Raw genomic sequence first — 17341 nt, forward strand, 5'->3', positions numbered from 1 at the left:
TTTTCAATTATATCCTTGATTTGAAAATAAATGCCTTTCCAATGTGATTCAAGATTTGAAAAAGAAGAAAAAAAAGTGTGAAAAAGGCGGGTTCGAACCCGGGTCAGTCATTTCAAATGAACTTCAGGTGGGCGGAGTTAGTGTAAATTGCCTCTGCCAACAAGGTGGCCTATTTGCACTATTCTGTATTTTTAATGAATGACATTAAAAGTGCTTGTACTTCATTATAAGCACAGTAGGCTTTTACTTAGAAAGCCTTGTATCAAATATGAAAAAAATGATTATTATTAAAACATAATTTTGTTATTATCCTGCCTGCCTTTATTCTTGACAACTGAACGTGTGCCATCTGATGAAAAACTGTGCTTTTCTCACCTTGACGAGATCTTTGGGCCATCCAGTCCCTAAGACGCTGCGGCTGCCATAACCCATGGTGTTTCCTCCATACTCACTCACTTTACGACTGTTCGTGTTGGGCCCGGCGTAAATCACCAGCTGAATAACAAAAGTTTATGAGCATGAATATCCAATTTAAAACTTTTATTCCTCTGTGAATGAGAACAACGGTTTCAGAGAAGTGAAAAGTGAAACCTTGTCATAGTCATATTGGGAAGAGCAGCGAGGGTCAAAGCGGAGGTAGAGACACCGAGCTCCAGGTATGTGCACTGTTTCTTTAAATTTGTAGTTGTCTCGCACCGGATGAACAGTTTCCACTGTTTTCCCAGCAGCCCACGGGGCAGGGATCTTCAGGCCGGTCAGAAAACCCGGCTCCTCTCTTTCCTCCAGAATCTGGAAACTGAAATAAAAACAACTTTGAATAATCCAGATGATTTTGTCCAAAATCTTTCTTTTGATATAATAAAAAAATATATATAAAACTGAAAAAGTTTAGAAAATGGAAAATAAATTACCTGTCATTTAACGAGGGTGGATTGGAGCCTTGATTTAGTGGAGAATCTTCAACAAATAACGGTGAATGTGTCTTTAGAAGCAAAGCAGTCTGTTGGATAGACAGAGACACAGAGCAGTCAACCTTAACAATATCAACGGTTTATAATGAATTATTTTAATTAAAATATTTACAAACCACAATCATTACATTTTAATTAAAAAAAATCTTGAAATACACTACTATTTGGAGTAAGTAATTTTTTTCATTTTCTTTTCTTTTCTTTAATAATACTTTTATTCAGCAAACATGCATTAGGTTTATCAAAAGTGACAGTTTTAGATTGCAGTTATATTTTACAACATTACTGTTTTTACTGGTGGTAATGCACAATACTGGCATATATACACTGTCATTCAAAAGTATGGCATCAGCAAGATTTTTAATGCTCATCAAGGCTGTATTTATTTGATCAAAAATACAGAAAAAAACTGTAATATTTTGAATATTTTATTACAATTAAAATTAATGGTTGTCTATTTTAATATACTTTAAAATACCATTTATTCCATTGATGTAAAGCTGAATCATTACTCCAGACTTCAGTGTCACATGATCCTTCAGAAATCATTCTAAAAATATCCACATATCCACACCTGACTAGTATAGAGGACCAGCTGGACTAGCTGTGGCATGAGAGCATCAGCGAGCGTGAGGGTTTGTAGGTTCGGGTGCATCAGTGACGTCAACAGGACCGGCAGCAGGTGACCCAACATCGTGGCCTTCGTCACCTGTTCAAGTCCCCTCAATCTTGATATTAAAAAAAGTAGAGTGTAGAGAAGACGATAAGTAAAAGAAAGTGCATCAGTACATGCACAAAATACAAATAAAGCACCATCGAAAAAGTGTTGCTGATATGTGAATGCACCTGGCCTCTCGATCGCTGATGCTGCTGTTGATGAGGGAGCTGGTGACTTGCTGAAGGGTCTCCAGAACCTCATCACATCCTACCAGGATCTTAGAGGCAAGTGACAGGATGCTCGCCTGCAGCTCCTGAGGGAAACACATTCATTCAACACACACATTTCTCAGAGAACATCTACAGGTGCTACAGAACACTTGTGAATAATAAATACACTTCAGCATAATTAAAAAACAAAACAAAACATACTTAATTGCATGTGCATTTAACTGAAAAATGTGTTATATGCATTATAGTTTAAATACATATTAAATGCATTTAGCTTATATGTGTTAATGAGAGGAAAACAAAAAGTGGACATCCTATTCTACTAAAGAAACCTACACTACAATGCAGTGCTTATTACATCACTATTTACCAAATAATACATGAAAAGGAAATGAAATACTGAATTACTTCACTGTACACTCATAATGCAGATGCTGCAATGCCGAACCTGTACTTGAAACTGAATATCTGGTACATATTACAGTACAGTGCACACTGTAATGAACGTTTTATTACCAACGCAACAAATTCCTGTATGTTCCACCTTTTATGGCTGGAGCCGCCGTCAGTCCACGCTAACCGTTCAGAGAGACCGAAGGGTTTTTAAAGGGGATGTTTACCTGTACCTTCATTGTTTCCCCTTGTAGGGAGCTGTCACTATCATCAATGTCGTCCGGGTGAAGCAGGATGGTGTTGCTGAGCAAATGGTTCTGCACAGCCATTAAATAACGCAAGCTTGGTGACGCAACCTGTTAACGTGGAAGTGCTGTCAGTTAATCACACACAACAAACTGTATGATTTATACAGACAGAAAACTGTTATTCCAAATCATAGATGTATTTTACCTTGTGAAAAAGAAGTGTGCTTAAAGGATTAGCTCACTTCCAGAACAAGCATTTACAGATAATATACTCACCACCTTGTCATCTAAAATGTTCATGTCTTTTTTTCTTCAGTCATCAAGAAATTATGTTTTTTGAGGAAAACATTTCAGGATTTCTCTCTGTGTAATAGACTTCTATGCTGCCCCCAAATTTGAACTTCCAAAATGCAGCTTAAATGCAGCTTCAAGGGGCTCTAAACAACCCCAGCCCGAGGAAAAAGGGTCTTATCTAGCGAAACGATCGGTTATTTATTTATTTATTTATTTATTAAGTTGGCTTGCTTGATTAGAAACATGCTAACAACATGCTAATCATGACAGAAACATGTCAGTCACTTGTTAATCATGCTAGAAACATGCTAATCACAATAGAAACATGTCAGCCACGTGCTAATCATGCTAGAAACATGCTAGCAACATGCTAATCACGCTAGAAACATGCTAATCATGATAGAAACATGTCAGCCACGTGTTAATCATGCTAGAAACATGCTATCAACATGCTAATCACGCTAGAAACATGCTAATCATGATAGAAACATGTCAGCCACGTGTTAATCATGCTAGAAACATGCTATCAACATGCTAATCATGTTAGAAACATGTTACCAACATGCTGAATATGCTAGACACATGCTAGCAACATGCTAATCATATTAGAAACATGCTAGCAACATGCTGAATATGCTAGACACATGCTAGCAACATGCTAATCATATTAGAAACATGCTAGCAACATGCTAATCATGCAAGAAACATGCTAGCAACATGCTAATCATGACAGAAACATGTCAATCACTTGTTAATCATGCTAGAAACATGCTAATCACGATAGAAACATGTCAGCCACGTGCTAATCATGCTAGAAACATGCTAGAAACATGCTAATCATGCTAGAAACATGCTAATCATGATAGAAACATGTCAGCCACGTGTTAATCACGCTAGAAACATGCTAGCAACATGCAAATCATGTTAGAAACATGTTACCAACATGCTAGCAACATGTTGAATATGCTAGACACATGCTAGCAACATGCTAATCATATTAGAAACATGCTAGCAACATGCTAATCATGCAAGAAACATGCTAGCAACATGCTAATCATGACAGAAACATGTCAGTCACTTGTTAATCATGCTAGAAACATGCTAACAACATGCTAATCACGCTAGAAACATGCTAATCATGATAGAAACATGTCAGCCACGTGCTAATCATGCTAGAAACATGCTAGCAACATGCAAATCATGTTAGAAACATGTTACCAACATGCTAGCAACATGCTGAATATGCTAGACACATGCTAGCAACATGCTAATCACGCTAGAAACATGCTAATCATGATAGAAACATGTCAGCCACGTGCTAATCATGCTAGAAACATGCTAGCAACATGCAAATCATGTTAGAAACATGTTACCAACATGCTAGCAACATGCTGAATATGCTAGACACATGCTAGCAAATTGCTAATCATACTAGAAACATGCTAGCAACATGCTAATCATGCTAGAAACATGCTAGCAAATTGCTAATCACGCTAGAAACATGCTAATCATGATAGAAACATGTCAGCCACTTGCTAATCATGCTAGAAACATGCTAGCAACATGTTAATCATGCTAGAAACATGTTAACAATTTGCTAATCGTGCTAGAAACACGCTAGCAACATGCTAACAACTTGCTAATCATGCTAGAAACATGCTAGCAACTTGCTAATCATGCTAAAAACATCTTAGCAACATGCTATCTATCTATATGTCTATCTCTTACAGAGTGTATTGCAAACTTTCTGGTCCGGCTTTCCCAAGCCAACTTAAAGTTTGTCTTGACAAACTTTTTTAATAGTTTTTAAATTACAATTGCTATACTTTTTAACCTCGCTTTTCTTGTCTAGCTCTGTGTGAACTCTGTTTTTTTCCGGTCATGACAGTTAGGGTACATCTAAAAACTCCCATCTCATTTTCTCCTCCAACTTCAAAATCATCCTACATTGCTGCAGAAGTACTGACCCAGTGTTTACAAAGTGAACATGTAAACAAGATCAAACACCCCTTACAAAAAGGTAAAAACAGTGATGTACGACGATTTTGAGATGGGAGTTTTTAGACATAACCGTCATGACCGGACAAAACCAGTTCACACAGAGCTACAAAAGACGAGCATTTGAGGTTAAATAGTATATAAATAGTTTTTTTTAGTTTTTGTTTTTTTTTTTAGAAATTGACCGATTGTTTCGCTAGATAAGACCCGTATTCCTTGGTTGGGATTGTTTAAAACCCTTTAAAGCTACATTTTAAGATGCATTTTGGAAGTTCAAATTTGAGGGCACCATAGAAATCCACTACATGTAGAGAAATCCTAAAAAGTTTTCCTCAAAAAACAATTTCTCCATGACTGAAGAAAGACACATGCACTTGGATGACAAGGGGGTGAGTACATTATTCGTAAATGTTTGTTCTGGAAGTGGACTTCTCCTTTAATTGTACTGAATGTGCACTTGTAGTGTACCTCAAAAAAGAACTGTACTTAGAGATAATATATTAATTAAATAAAGGCCACTTATGTGACTTAAAAAGACACTTTCATGATTGTTTCTTAACACACTTAAGTACACTTTTAAAAAGTGGCCTTAGTAATGTCAAATTAAAAGATTTAAAGTACATTTTAAATCATTGTTTTAATAATCTTTTGTTGTGCATTAAAGAAGTGCACTTATTTGGATGTTTTGACCAACATACTAAAGCACACGTAAAATATTCAATTAGTATTTTAACTGCAGTGTACATTTAAAGTTAATACCTTTTAAATTAACTACATTTCAACTGACATACAAATTAAATAGAAATGGTAATTAGTATACTTTAGTTTGCCATAAATGCTTGTCAGTGCATTCAGCAGTACTTTTAACTACATTTCAAAGACAATAGAAGTCATTATGAAATGACATATGAAGATGTACTAAGTCCTAAATAAGTGGGTCAAAAAACACACTAAGTGTCTGAAAACATTATGTATTTTTAAGTATATTATTTCAGTAACAGTACTTTTTTTAAAGTATGCTAAAGTGCACTTCTTTTTCACAAGGGTTATGATACCATAGATAATAGCTTGTGGAATTTCATCTTTCAACATAAATTCAGTTCACTTAAAAGTTATATAAAAAATAAAAATCACAATAAAGGTCAAAATAAAAAGTTTCTTTACAAAGTAATTCTTAAATGTCACATACAGGTACAGTGGAGAGAAGTTTCTGAAGGTCTTCCTTGGAAACAGTTTGGCATTTGGTGATGAGCAGACATGACTCACGCACAACAGTCTTCAAGATGCACTGCAACAGCTCATCTTTCAGTCTGCAGGGGAAGATGGGAGAAAGTGCTTGTGAATGACAGATATTAACCACAAAAACATCTACAGTAATTTACAATCGGTCATCAAGGTGAATAACCTTTCAATACTTTTTTGTTGAGCTGACATGGAATCAACTTATCTTGTGAACACAAGAAAATGAATGTATTTTTGTTACTTGCTCTAGTAGAGTAAAATACAGAAGTGAAAAGAAGTGAAAAGAAGTGAAAAGCAAGTGCTTTAAATTTAACTCAAGCACTTTCCTTCTGAAGGGTAGTGAAACTTGTTACCTGTAGTGGTCATCATCCTCACTACCAAAGCGGTTCTTCTGTAACTGGTTTGCAAGGTTGTTTAATATAACATCACGTAATTGAGACAAACCACTGTTCTTCTCCCCTGCAGAGAGAGGGAAAAAAAAAACAGTTATTACTGGCACTTTTGCTTATCAATATGCAACTGGGCAATCTCAGTGAACCATTGATAACTTGACTTAAGATTTGCGATTCTCACCCTCTGTGAAAACAAATTTCAGTAGGTTGTTCAACTCAGATTCACTCTGGTACAAGGTGTTTAAACCTGAGCTAATGAGAAAAAGGGAAAAAAACGGTTCATAGTTATTTCAGATACTGAGATACTCTTTGACTTTTTTTTACATTTTCTGACTTCATTTTAAGGCTCACCTGATGGCGAGACACACTTCTCTTTGTATTTCCGGCTCTATCTGATCATGAGGAGCCATAAGTAACTGCCACAGCAACAGGCCGGAACGCTTCACACAGTCTCGGTTCTGCTCCGAATTTAGATTAAAAAACTGGAACACAACCTGGATTTAAAAAAAAATAACATATTACTATATTATTTAATTTCTAATATTTTATGAATATTTTTTCTGCATGGATTTCATTAACAAATTCATCACTACTACCAGGGTTCCCACACCTTGGTTAACTTCAAATTCAAAGACCTTTCAAGGACTTTCCATGTCCAATACCCTCAAATTCAAGGACTTAATGTGGGACACATTTCAAGTGAGAGCAAGGTTACATTGTGTTACCTTGTAAGATACATTGTTATAGTTTTCATGTGTCAAATACAACTATGCAAAATTTTTTGCATTTATTTTTGGTCATATGACATCTGAGATCTGATACTCTATTTGTTGTATTTCTGTTTTGCATAAAACTTAAGAATATTCGGCTCTGCACCTGGCCAAGTGATGGTCCTTTTGATCTCTGGCAAGCCATTCTTTGTCTTAATTATTATAATTAAAAATCCCCCAAAGTCGTGCAATGACCATATACCACCTCAAAACTCAAAATATTTCATTTCCGTACCCAAAATTTAGATTTTATCCTTGTGCAGACTGAACATAAACACACCTAAAATGTTTTCTACTAGTGGCCATCACAAAACTTAATATCTTGCAGTTTTATCACAGGTAGAATGCAAAATATTTCAATACAAGCATTTCAGTCAAATGTAATTAATGCAATATTTCAAACATTTTACCCATGGGAGAAAATCAACCTTTAGCAACAGTTTAAAATCCAGTCCAATCCAAAATCCAATTCTGTGCAAAAAAATAAGGATTTGGCAACCATGAATCCAACACAAGCTGCAGGAATCAGATTTAACTGATCAGGGGTCAAGACAAGAGTAAGGAGAGATGACTGACAAATCATGCTGGAGGATGTGCTGCTCAGCAGATAATGTGTTCATTTCTGATCTTGTATACTGTGCTCCCTTTATACAAAGTACGTGCGACTGCGAAACTGAAAGTGAAAGTAAACAGCCACTCATTCAAAAGAGACTTAAATACTCTGCATACAATAGCGGCTCCCTGATGCACGAAATTATATTCAATATTAAAATGATTGCATGAGCAGGTGGTAATGGCCCGAAAGTCAGCGGGAGCGGGATCAAGAACACAGTCCCACATAGGGCTTTAATACAAAAAAAGCACACAATAAATGGCGACTGTAGAAAGCAAAAGCCGAATCCCCAACATTTTGGGTGATAGAAATCCCGGTCGGATGCATTTTTTTTAGGTTCAAAAAGAGGACATGTCCGGGGAAAAGAGAACGTATGGTCACCCTAACTAACGTAAATCAAACAAGGTAGTATGCATAGACCACAAAATGTTGGCAAAATAACACATTAGCTGCCCAGAGGGAATAATATGGATTTTTTCAGAAAATGTCTTGCACAAAAAAATTCAAGCACTTTCAAGGACCTGTATGTATGTATGTTTATTTTCAAAAACTTTCCAGGGCCTTGACATTTTTTTTTTTCAGATTCACAAACTTTCAAAGATTTCAAGGACCCGTGGGAACCCTGTACTACTGAACAGTTTCATCAGAACTGATTGAACGTCATTTAAATATTTTACACTTTAAATATTCTAGTGAAACCCCACCTGAAAGACAACCAGAATGCAGCGGATGATGCATGTGTCTCCATTAACCATGGCCTTCTCCATGACGTCACATATGGAGCTGAAGTGGCAGGCCTCCATGGGCTGTTTTCCTATGAAGGTTCCCAGGTGCAGATTGCTGCTGGCTGCCAGCAAGTTGAGCTGATGGATGCACATGGCACCAACATGATGGAGCAGCTGGTTTATCACTTTGGATGTGTCTATCATTTCTTCTGTTATAAAGAGTGAAAACATAACAATACAGATCATTTCTGTACAAAATATCTGCATTTCTTAAAAAAAAAAATCTCACTCCAGTGTACCCTGAAAAGTGACCTTTTTGCGAAAAAGATGTGCACGTAATTGTACTGAATGTATACTTGTAGTATAATTTGAATCTTAAAAGTATATTTTAAAAAAACAATGACACTGATAATGTTAAGGAAATAAAAGGCCACTTAAGTGACTTAAAGAGAGACACTTTCATGACTGTTTCTAAAAAGTGATCTCTGTAATAATGTCAAATTAAAAGTTTTACTTTAAAATACATTTTAAATCATTGTTTTAATAATCTTGCACATTACTTGATTATCATTTTAACTGTAATGTGTTATTCAATATTCCATTTAAAGTTCATATATTTTAATTTTACTAAATTGCAACTTCATCATTACAAATGCGTAATTACAAATAGTTTTTAAAATACAAGACATACAAGACATAAATTCTTGCCAGTATATTCAGCAGTACCTTAAGCATATTTCAAAGACAACAGGAGTAATTATAAAATTACATACCGTATGCGCTTAAGTCCAACTTGAGTGGTTCAAAAAGAACTCTCAAATATCACTAATTGCATTTAATATAAATTTAAGTTAATACAATTTAATTTAACTGCATTTAACATTCAATTAAGTGTCTGAAAACATTACACACAGCATTACAAAATACATTCTTTTAAAGTGTATTTTACTATAATAAGTGCTCTTTAAAAAGTAAGCTAAAGTGCCCTTCTTTTTAGCAAAATCAAGTATTATTACATGGTGTGTTTTGAAAGCAGAAAATGTTTGCTGTACAATCTTACACCATACAAAAATCAATTCAGGCAAATGGTTTTGTACTTTCTGCTTACATAGGCACATAGTTTCAATACCTTTAGGCTGACTGATGACGTGACTGACGCCCAGACGCTGACACACATGATGGAAGGCCTGATTCCCAGGATTACACCACTGGTCCATGTAGTCACTGGAGCACGTCCAGATTAAATTGTTAAGTGCATCGTAACAGGCCCCTGGAACAGTCATTATAAAAACATTACATCAGTACTTGTATAACACTTAAGAGAGATATTCCAGGAAAACCTGAAGAATGAAAAACAAGCCCAACAGCAAAAACATACATTTAAACTATAATCAAACACACAAATAAAACATGCAAAAATAATAATATGTGATGCAGTGTTATTTTACACTATTACAGTATGTACTAACATTTTAATTAGCATTTATTTTTATATTTTCATTTTTTTTATTGTAGTTTAAATTTTAGTAATTTTTCTTGTGCTTTTGTCACTTTATGTATATTTAATTGATTTTTATCTTAGTTTTAGTTTTAGCATAGGGTGCGACTAAGAAAAAATATTTAGGATCACCAGTGCAAATGACCCAATCAGCATATTTGTGTTTGCACTGAGGGGAGCTTCAGAGGTTTCTAAGGATTGTGCAGTGTAGAGAGCTTTGTTGGTTATAATAGAACTTAGTGAGACTGCGATGAACTGATGAGTGACAGCTTTTAATGATTTTTAAGGGAGTTTGTAAATGAAATATTGATTTAATACAACAGTTAAATAGAAAAAGAAGATAATATTAAGTGACTTACATTGTCTGACTATAACACTATTGCCTGATTTTGCTTTATTTCGTCATCAAAAATAGTCTGAAACAAGTCACAACTGAGCCGCTGCGCATCTCCGTTCAAACACAGCAGTGTTTCGTTTATGAATGAACGTGCGTTTTTAAACGAATCTAGAGAGTCAATGATTCAATTTCCCATTCATAAAGACAGTCACTTGCTTTATTCCTGAATGAATCAGCCGTTCGAAAGAATCAAATGAATGAATGATTCAGTAATTAAATCAGTGACTTGACGCCACTTACTGCCAGATTTAGTTTCATTTTAAAAGTGTCTGTTCAGTTATTTAAATCATTTAATATTTTTGTATTCAAAATGTTATATTTAAAACATTAATCTCAACATGAATTTATGAATCTGATTGCCACCTCTGAGCCTCATTAAACATATAAAAATACACCTACAAGCCACTTTTATGTTCTTCTATGCCACCTCTGTAGTACAAATTAATTTTGTTAATACTGATTTCATTTGATTGGTAACTTATTATACCTATATCTTATTCTGTTGTTTTAATTAGAAATTTTAAAAAGCTTAAAAAATATAATAAAAAAGTGACATAAAAATACTTTTAATAAAGTAAGAAAAATGCCATTACAAGGGTAAAAACAAAATTCCCCTGTAAATCACTTTCAGGAGTCAAATATCACCTCGTGAAGGGAAGGCAAATTTTTTGATCAGATTTTTTGATTATTGACTAGAAGGTGATCCTAAAATTTTGACTGTGCTCCTAAAAAGAAAAGTAAGTATAGAGGCCTTTTACATTTTTTCTGTTGTTTGTGATCCAAAAAAGCCTCTACTTTTTTAAAATTATGTTTTTCATATATTCTACTGCCCTATATGAAGAAAACGGGCAACAAAATATATCAGTAACTATGTATTAATGTCCCAGTGCATATTGGAATTAGGCTGAGATGTGAATTGCTTTTTTTGATTTTGCATCATGTCAAGTGTGAACGGATCTTAAGGCGTGGAAATGTCTGATTCTTACCCAGTCCTGCAACCTGAGCTCCACGACCCAGAGAACTTCCTGGAGCATCCACCAGATCAGCACGACTGCTAAACTGACCGTCGGACAGGTTAAACACCAAACTAGATGCCAAGACTAGGAGAGAAAACACAAAACAGTGGATAAGAGTGTTAATAAGAACTTGAGAATGTTAAATAAAAGTTCTAAAGTAAATAACGCATTTACTGTTTGATGCTTTATTAAAGTTCACTTGGTTTGGAACAACATGACAGTGGCATAAAGAAATGTAAAACATTCAATGATTAATAACCATTCTGACACTATCCATGACAGAGTTATGAACTAATGCCAAATTAATAGGTTAAATGTTTGTTAGATCTTACTCTTAAGGGAAGAAAGGCCACTGGAGCCACCGAACAGCGAGCGTGTGGCTGAGCTCCCAGCTACACCCGGAGCGGGCGCCAGCATCACCAGATACGTCCCGCACACGTACATTGGCGTCTTCCTCAGTGTTTTTATAGACAGACCACAGCTTGTGTTGACTACTGGGACGAGGAAAAAACAACAACAACAACAAACCACGATCAACACTGCGATTAAAAATATACTGAAGAAATACAGCACCGAAGAGACCTAAACTTGCAGTTGTGGTTGTTTTTTCTAATTCTTCCATTCGACAGTGTTATTATAATTAACTGAAACAAAAAAAAAAAACGTTACTTGAAATATTTTAAAATAAAAATAGTTTAAAAATCAGTCATTATTAAAATGAACGGAACAAAAATAAATAAATAAATAAAAACAAACTTATTTTATTTGCAGACAGCAGCCAAGGAAACATTTCTAATAATTTCTAGACACACAACAAAATTGCTAAAACAAGTAAAATGAAAATAGAAAATAGAATTGCCATCGACTTGAACCTCTGCTAATTGTAGACTACAACCAATCAAAATCTGCAATCATGCTTTTCCTTTAAAAACAGCACCAATTCTTGCCTACACTTGCGCACAGTTTTTAAGATATTCCAAACATCTTTTTGCCGGTGCTACAAATTTCTTCTGAAAGTTGTAACTTCTGCATTTAATTATATATTTGTACATTTGTAATTATGTATATGTACTACAAACTACACATCTGTAATGAGGAAGTTGCAATTTTGACACTTAAACTATATTAACTTTAAATGGAATATCAAATAACACACTACAGTTAAAATGATAATCAAGTACTTTACATGTACTTTAGTATGTTAGTCAACACATCAAAATAAGTGTCCTAAATTAAAACATGACAAAACATTATTAAAATTATTTAAAATACATTTTAAAGCAAAACTTCTAATTTGACATTATGACAAAGTGCACTTTTTTTTAAGTCTGTTAAATAAACTCATGAAAGTGTCTCTCTTTAAGTCACTTATGCGGTCTTTCATTCATTAACATTATTTTACCAACTAGTACAGTTTTTGATATTTACAGTCTTTTCATATTTGAAGCACACTACATGTGCACATTCAGTAAAATTAAGCGCACTTCTTTTTCACAACGGCTCTCATTGCAAAAACTAAGCCAGCATTACCCGACTGCTCCTCTTTGACGGGGTTGGTGATGGCGGAGCCGGTGAGAGCAGCCAGTGTGGACGAGTGCGAGGCACGAAAGCGGGACATACGGCTCAGGAGCAGCTCATTCAAACACTTTGACGACTCGCCTTCCTTTCGCGACAGGATTACCCGATCCTGTATAGGACTGGCCACACACAGACCCGACTCAGTCTGTAAAAATAAAACAGATAATGGGAGCTCATGAAGTGAGGGTTCAATGAACACTTATTTACTTGCTACATTTATGATAATTCCCTTGTGAAAAAGAAGTGCACTTAACTGTACTGAATGTGCACTTGTAGTGTATTTCAAATCTTAAAAGTATATTCCAAAAAAAAACTGTACTTGCAGATAAAATAATATTAATAAAATTTCCCACTTAAGTGACTTCAAATTCATACCGTTAACTGGAAGACATCCATGAAGACGGAGTGGCCTTTCTGAGTTTTCTCGTTGATGCTGACAGGTGACCAAACCCAGTAGAGGTACGTACCATCAGAACACAGACGCAGACTGGTCAAGCAACTGCCCACTGGGAAATGATGAAGCGGCATCGCTACTACTTGGGAAACCTTCAACAGAGAGAAACGGAATTAAAAGCTTCCACAAATAAAGCATTTCTAAGGGCCTAGTTAATACATAACATCATATCAGAGATTCATTAAAAACGTTACACACCTGATATGACTCAATAAAGGTACAGCGCCAGAAAATGCCATATGTATTGCATTTTATTTTAGATTGTTTTCATTACATGTATTATTTTTATGTCCCATAAGGTGCTGCACACAAAGGAAACTAATTCACACAGGTCTAGAGAGTGAATGATGACAAACTTTTCATTTTTGGGTAACTGTCCCTTTAAGTTATTGTGACAACCTAAGTACAAATAAAGTGCAATGCATGAAAAACGTGAGGATTTAGGTCTTCAATCTGCAGTGCAGCACTGCCATAACCTGATAAAAATGTTGATTAAATTTAGATTAACAATTTTTTTTTCCCTAAAGACACTCTCAAGCAGGTCTACATACAATAGCATGTAATGGTATTGTTTTAGGTTAACTGACATCTAAATGTTACAAAACTTGCTACACATGACGAATTCACACATAATTTCCACAATTTGCAACTGTGATAAATGTGATTGCTCAATTCAGAAGAAATCTAACATCTAGGGAACCTCCAGACAAAAATGTAAAAAGTATTTTAATTCTTCAAAACCTTTTTGTAATTAAAATTTTAGGAGTATTACATAACAACTAGTTGACATGTGTTATTAAAGTCCAAACTTAACAAACTGAAACTGCAACCTAGAGGTTGTACATACCTGAAAAAAAAAAAAATTCCAAACAAAAATGCTGACATTAGGCATCCATTTTTAACCAACTTATGCTGAACATCAAATGAAAATGAAATGTTTTCCAAAATACATATTGCATCAGTAATAATGCAACAAATATGTTCACAAATTATGCATACTTAGAAATAATTAGTGCTCCCCTCAACTAAAGATTTTTCTGATCAACTAGCAGTCATTTAATCTGATTAGTCGACTAATCGCACGTTTATTAATAAACCATTTATTATCATGATAATGAGCATTTAATTGCCTACATAGCCTAATAAGCACTCAAGCACACACATAAAGCTTGCCACAGTGCACCAGCAGATACAATAATTATGAATGTGTCACGGAAAAACAGCAATTAACGTTTTAAAAATGTATTGATAAACTAGTGCTTTCTTTGTTTACAGCTTAAGAGATGAAGTCAGCGACACTAACTCGTCATCTCTGTAGTAGTGGATGTGCCTGTACACATGTTTTACACAGATTACATAATCTGAGAATGTTTGTTTTCCATTTGAACTGGTTAATTTGAAAGTAGACATTTCGCTCTCTACAAACAGATTTTTCATGTCTGTAAGGGAACTATACACAGAGTTTTGGTCAATTTTTTTTTTCTTGGATGCAAGAAACAGAAACCGAGACAGCAGAATGCAAATCCTGTTTGCTTTCATTCTTTTATAAAAGCGCAATGTTTTGCTGCTATTGTGAGTTCACACAAATAAACATTTTACAGATTCGAAAGATGCATTACTCTTATCTGTATTAGAGGTCGACCGATATTGGATTTTACTGATACCGATAACTAGGTTGGACCACACTGGCCGACATTGATAAATCGAATGATAATTTTTAAAACGGATACTGAACGGAAAATAAAGTGCTCTACTATTTACTACAGTATACTGTACACACCGTTTCGTTGTTGATGTTTTTGAAGTGTCCCGCACTGTGCAGCGTGCAGTCACGTGTCTAAACAAACAGCACATACTGTCAGTGATTTCCGCTATCTGGCATGCAGTAAGTGTGCTACTATTCAGCTTCCACACTCCACATTGACACTTAACTAGTGCACATTTCTCTAGGTTGACATTTGATTGAGCAGCCATTTAAATTTGCTACTACATATTTTAGATGATAAGCCATATTTGAGGTCGATGAATGATAGGCAAGCATTTGGATATCCTCCCCAATGTCACATAGACCAGCCGTTATCTGTGTTACAGACTGCGTAATTTCGCCACTTCCTGTGCATTTTTAATTTTTTTTTCTACAACTAAGCGACTAATAAAATTTTGGTCAACCAAGTCTCTTCTTATTGGCTAATGGTTAGTCAACTATTAGGGAGCAGCCCTAGAAATAGTACACTTATTACATTTTATTTGATTTAGAGATATTATAATACATATTTATAATGTCAATTTGAAAGTGCAGCGTGAAGGCTGATGGTTTGAGACGCAGGGGTCGTACCTGCAGGGTGAAGGGGTCGATGACCTGGCACAGCTGATGAGGTTTGGTGTCAAAAGAGGCCGGACGGTGGAGCAAAAAACCACTGCTGTGTGCAACCCACCCTGCCTCCAGTTCCTCATTTCGACAGTACACAAAACCCCTGAGAGGAAGAGCAAAGGACAAAGGTTTAAGGTTTTAGGGAGTTCCCCGCACTACTAAAAATTTTAATAAAATGAAAACTGAAAATATAAAAATAAAAGCTTATTCAAATTTTTAATAAACACTATAATAGTATATAAATAATATGGAAATGATCCTACTGCTACAGTCCATTACATTTGCAAATGCCTTGTCAGGTATTAATGCACGAAATACACTCCCTTTTCCTATTTGGTGTCTAAGCTCGGGAAAAGCCTTAATAGAGTTGTAAAGGTTTCAGTAAATGTTATACATTAAATTACATTAATGCTATATATCAAATTACAAGAGATTGATTCAGATAGCACACTATTTGCTAACGTATTAATCTAATCACTAATCTAATTATAATTCATATACCTTACAGTAGTTTTTGTCCTGAAATCTTTATAAATGATATTTGTACACAAACAACATCTACTGTGGATTCAGCAGGATAACAATTTCTATGTGATTTTACTGTTACAAACATCCCAGTCTGCCCTATTATATTGACAATTTCCTTTAAGCAAAATATAGTTTAAAATATAATATAGTATTTTTTACATTTTGTTTGGAACATGTCCAAGACACTTCTTCATGAGATTCACCCATAAGATTGAGGAAGTGCAACATTTAAGAGAGGAATGAAACACTGAGGTTTAATGACAGCAAAATTTCACAGGGTCCGAACGTCTAACAAATATAGTTGCTCACAGAGCAGAAATGAGAAAGACTGCAGAACAAAGCAGGAGCTGTAAAAAGAGCACAATAGTAGCCTGGAGGTTACTGGTACAAACAGAAGAGCAGGGCAGGAGGTGAAGTGCTGGTTATGTCGTTTTAGAGTTACCTCAGCGTCCCATGCTGCCCTGAGCCCAGCTTGCTTAAGCCCTTCCCAAAAGAGTTTGTCGTGTAGAGATAGAAACCATCTGTAGCCAGGCTGCGGCCCAGGTCTGTGTCTGAGACGGGCAAACAGAGAGAAAAAGATGACAGACAGTGTCTGAAGAGGCAAAAGACAGCAGCGCTGAAAGACACACCGGAAATTCTTTTTGAAATGGAAAATTACTTATAGTCAACAGCAAAATAGGAGAAAGGATTTTACTGGTATGCTTAGGGCCCTATGAAATCCATTTTATATTTTCCCAAAATCCACTTCTGTCTGTTTTCACTTTTCTAGATTTAAAAATATAATTATTATTATTATTATTACTGGTTTCCATTTTAATGGTAAACGAAAAAGTAATTATACACAATGTCTAATTCATTTAAATGATTAAACTTATGCAATTTAACAACAATTTATTAAAAGTTAAACCAAAAAAAATAAATTAGCCTGTGAAATGTGTTTTATATTTTCCCAAATTTAGTTTTTT

At 35.0% G+C, this 17341-nt stretch overlaps 1 protein-coding gene across 4 annotated transcripts in view; it reads right to left on the reverse strand.

Annotated features, from left to right (window-relative positions):
• The window catches only part of LOC127168051 (probable E3 ubiquitin-protein ligase HECTD4), a 76643-nt gene that overhangs the window by 50029 nt on the left and 9273 nt on the right, over window positions 1–17341 (reverse strand). The window contains exons 5-22 of one of the 4 annotated variants that reach the window (XM_051114556.1): window positions 16819–16927; window positions 15813–15951; window positions 13399–13569; window positions 12976–13168; window positions 11778–11936; window positions 11416–11529; window positions 9664–9804; window positions 8514–8743; window positions 6778–6920; window positions 6608–6678; window positions 6388–6493; window positions 5982–6102; window positions 2486–2608; window positions 1818–1942; window positions 1546–1699; window positions 912–1000; window positions 592–796; window positions 376–495 (exon numbers count right to left, since the gene is read on the reverse strand). In XM_051114556.1, the coding sequence (XP_050970513.1) occupies window positions 376–495; window positions 592–796; window positions 912–1000; window positions 1546–1699; window positions 1818–1942; window positions 2486–2608; window positions 5982–6102; window positions 6388–6493; window positions 6608–6678; window positions 6778–6920; window positions 8514–8743; window positions 9664–9804; window positions 11416–11529; window positions 11778–11936; window positions 12976–13168; window positions 13399–13569; window positions 15813–15951; window positions 16819–16927 (2513 nt within the window). Of the gene's footprint in view, window positions 1–375; window positions 496–591; window positions 797–911; window positions 1001–1545; window positions 1700–1817; window positions 1943–2479; window positions 2609–5981; window positions 6103–6387; window positions 6494–6607; window positions 6679–6777; window positions 6921–8513; window positions 8744–9663; window positions 9805–11415; window positions 11530–11777; window positions 11940–12975; window positions 13169–13398; window positions 13570–15812; window positions 15952–16818; window positions 16928–17341 lie in introns of all 4 variants that reach the window. The other 3 variants (XM_051114554.1, XM_051114555.1, XM_051114553.1) reach the window with 3 other exon arrangements.

Source organism: Labeo rohita, chromosome 7 (genome assembly GCF_022985175.1).
Source record: "Labeo rohita strain BAU-BD-2019 chromosome 7, IGBB_LRoh.1.0, whole genome shotgun sequence".
NCBI classification, from domain to species: Eukaryota; Metazoa; Chordata; class Actinopteri; order Cypriniformes; family Cyprinidae; genus Labeo; species Labeo rohita.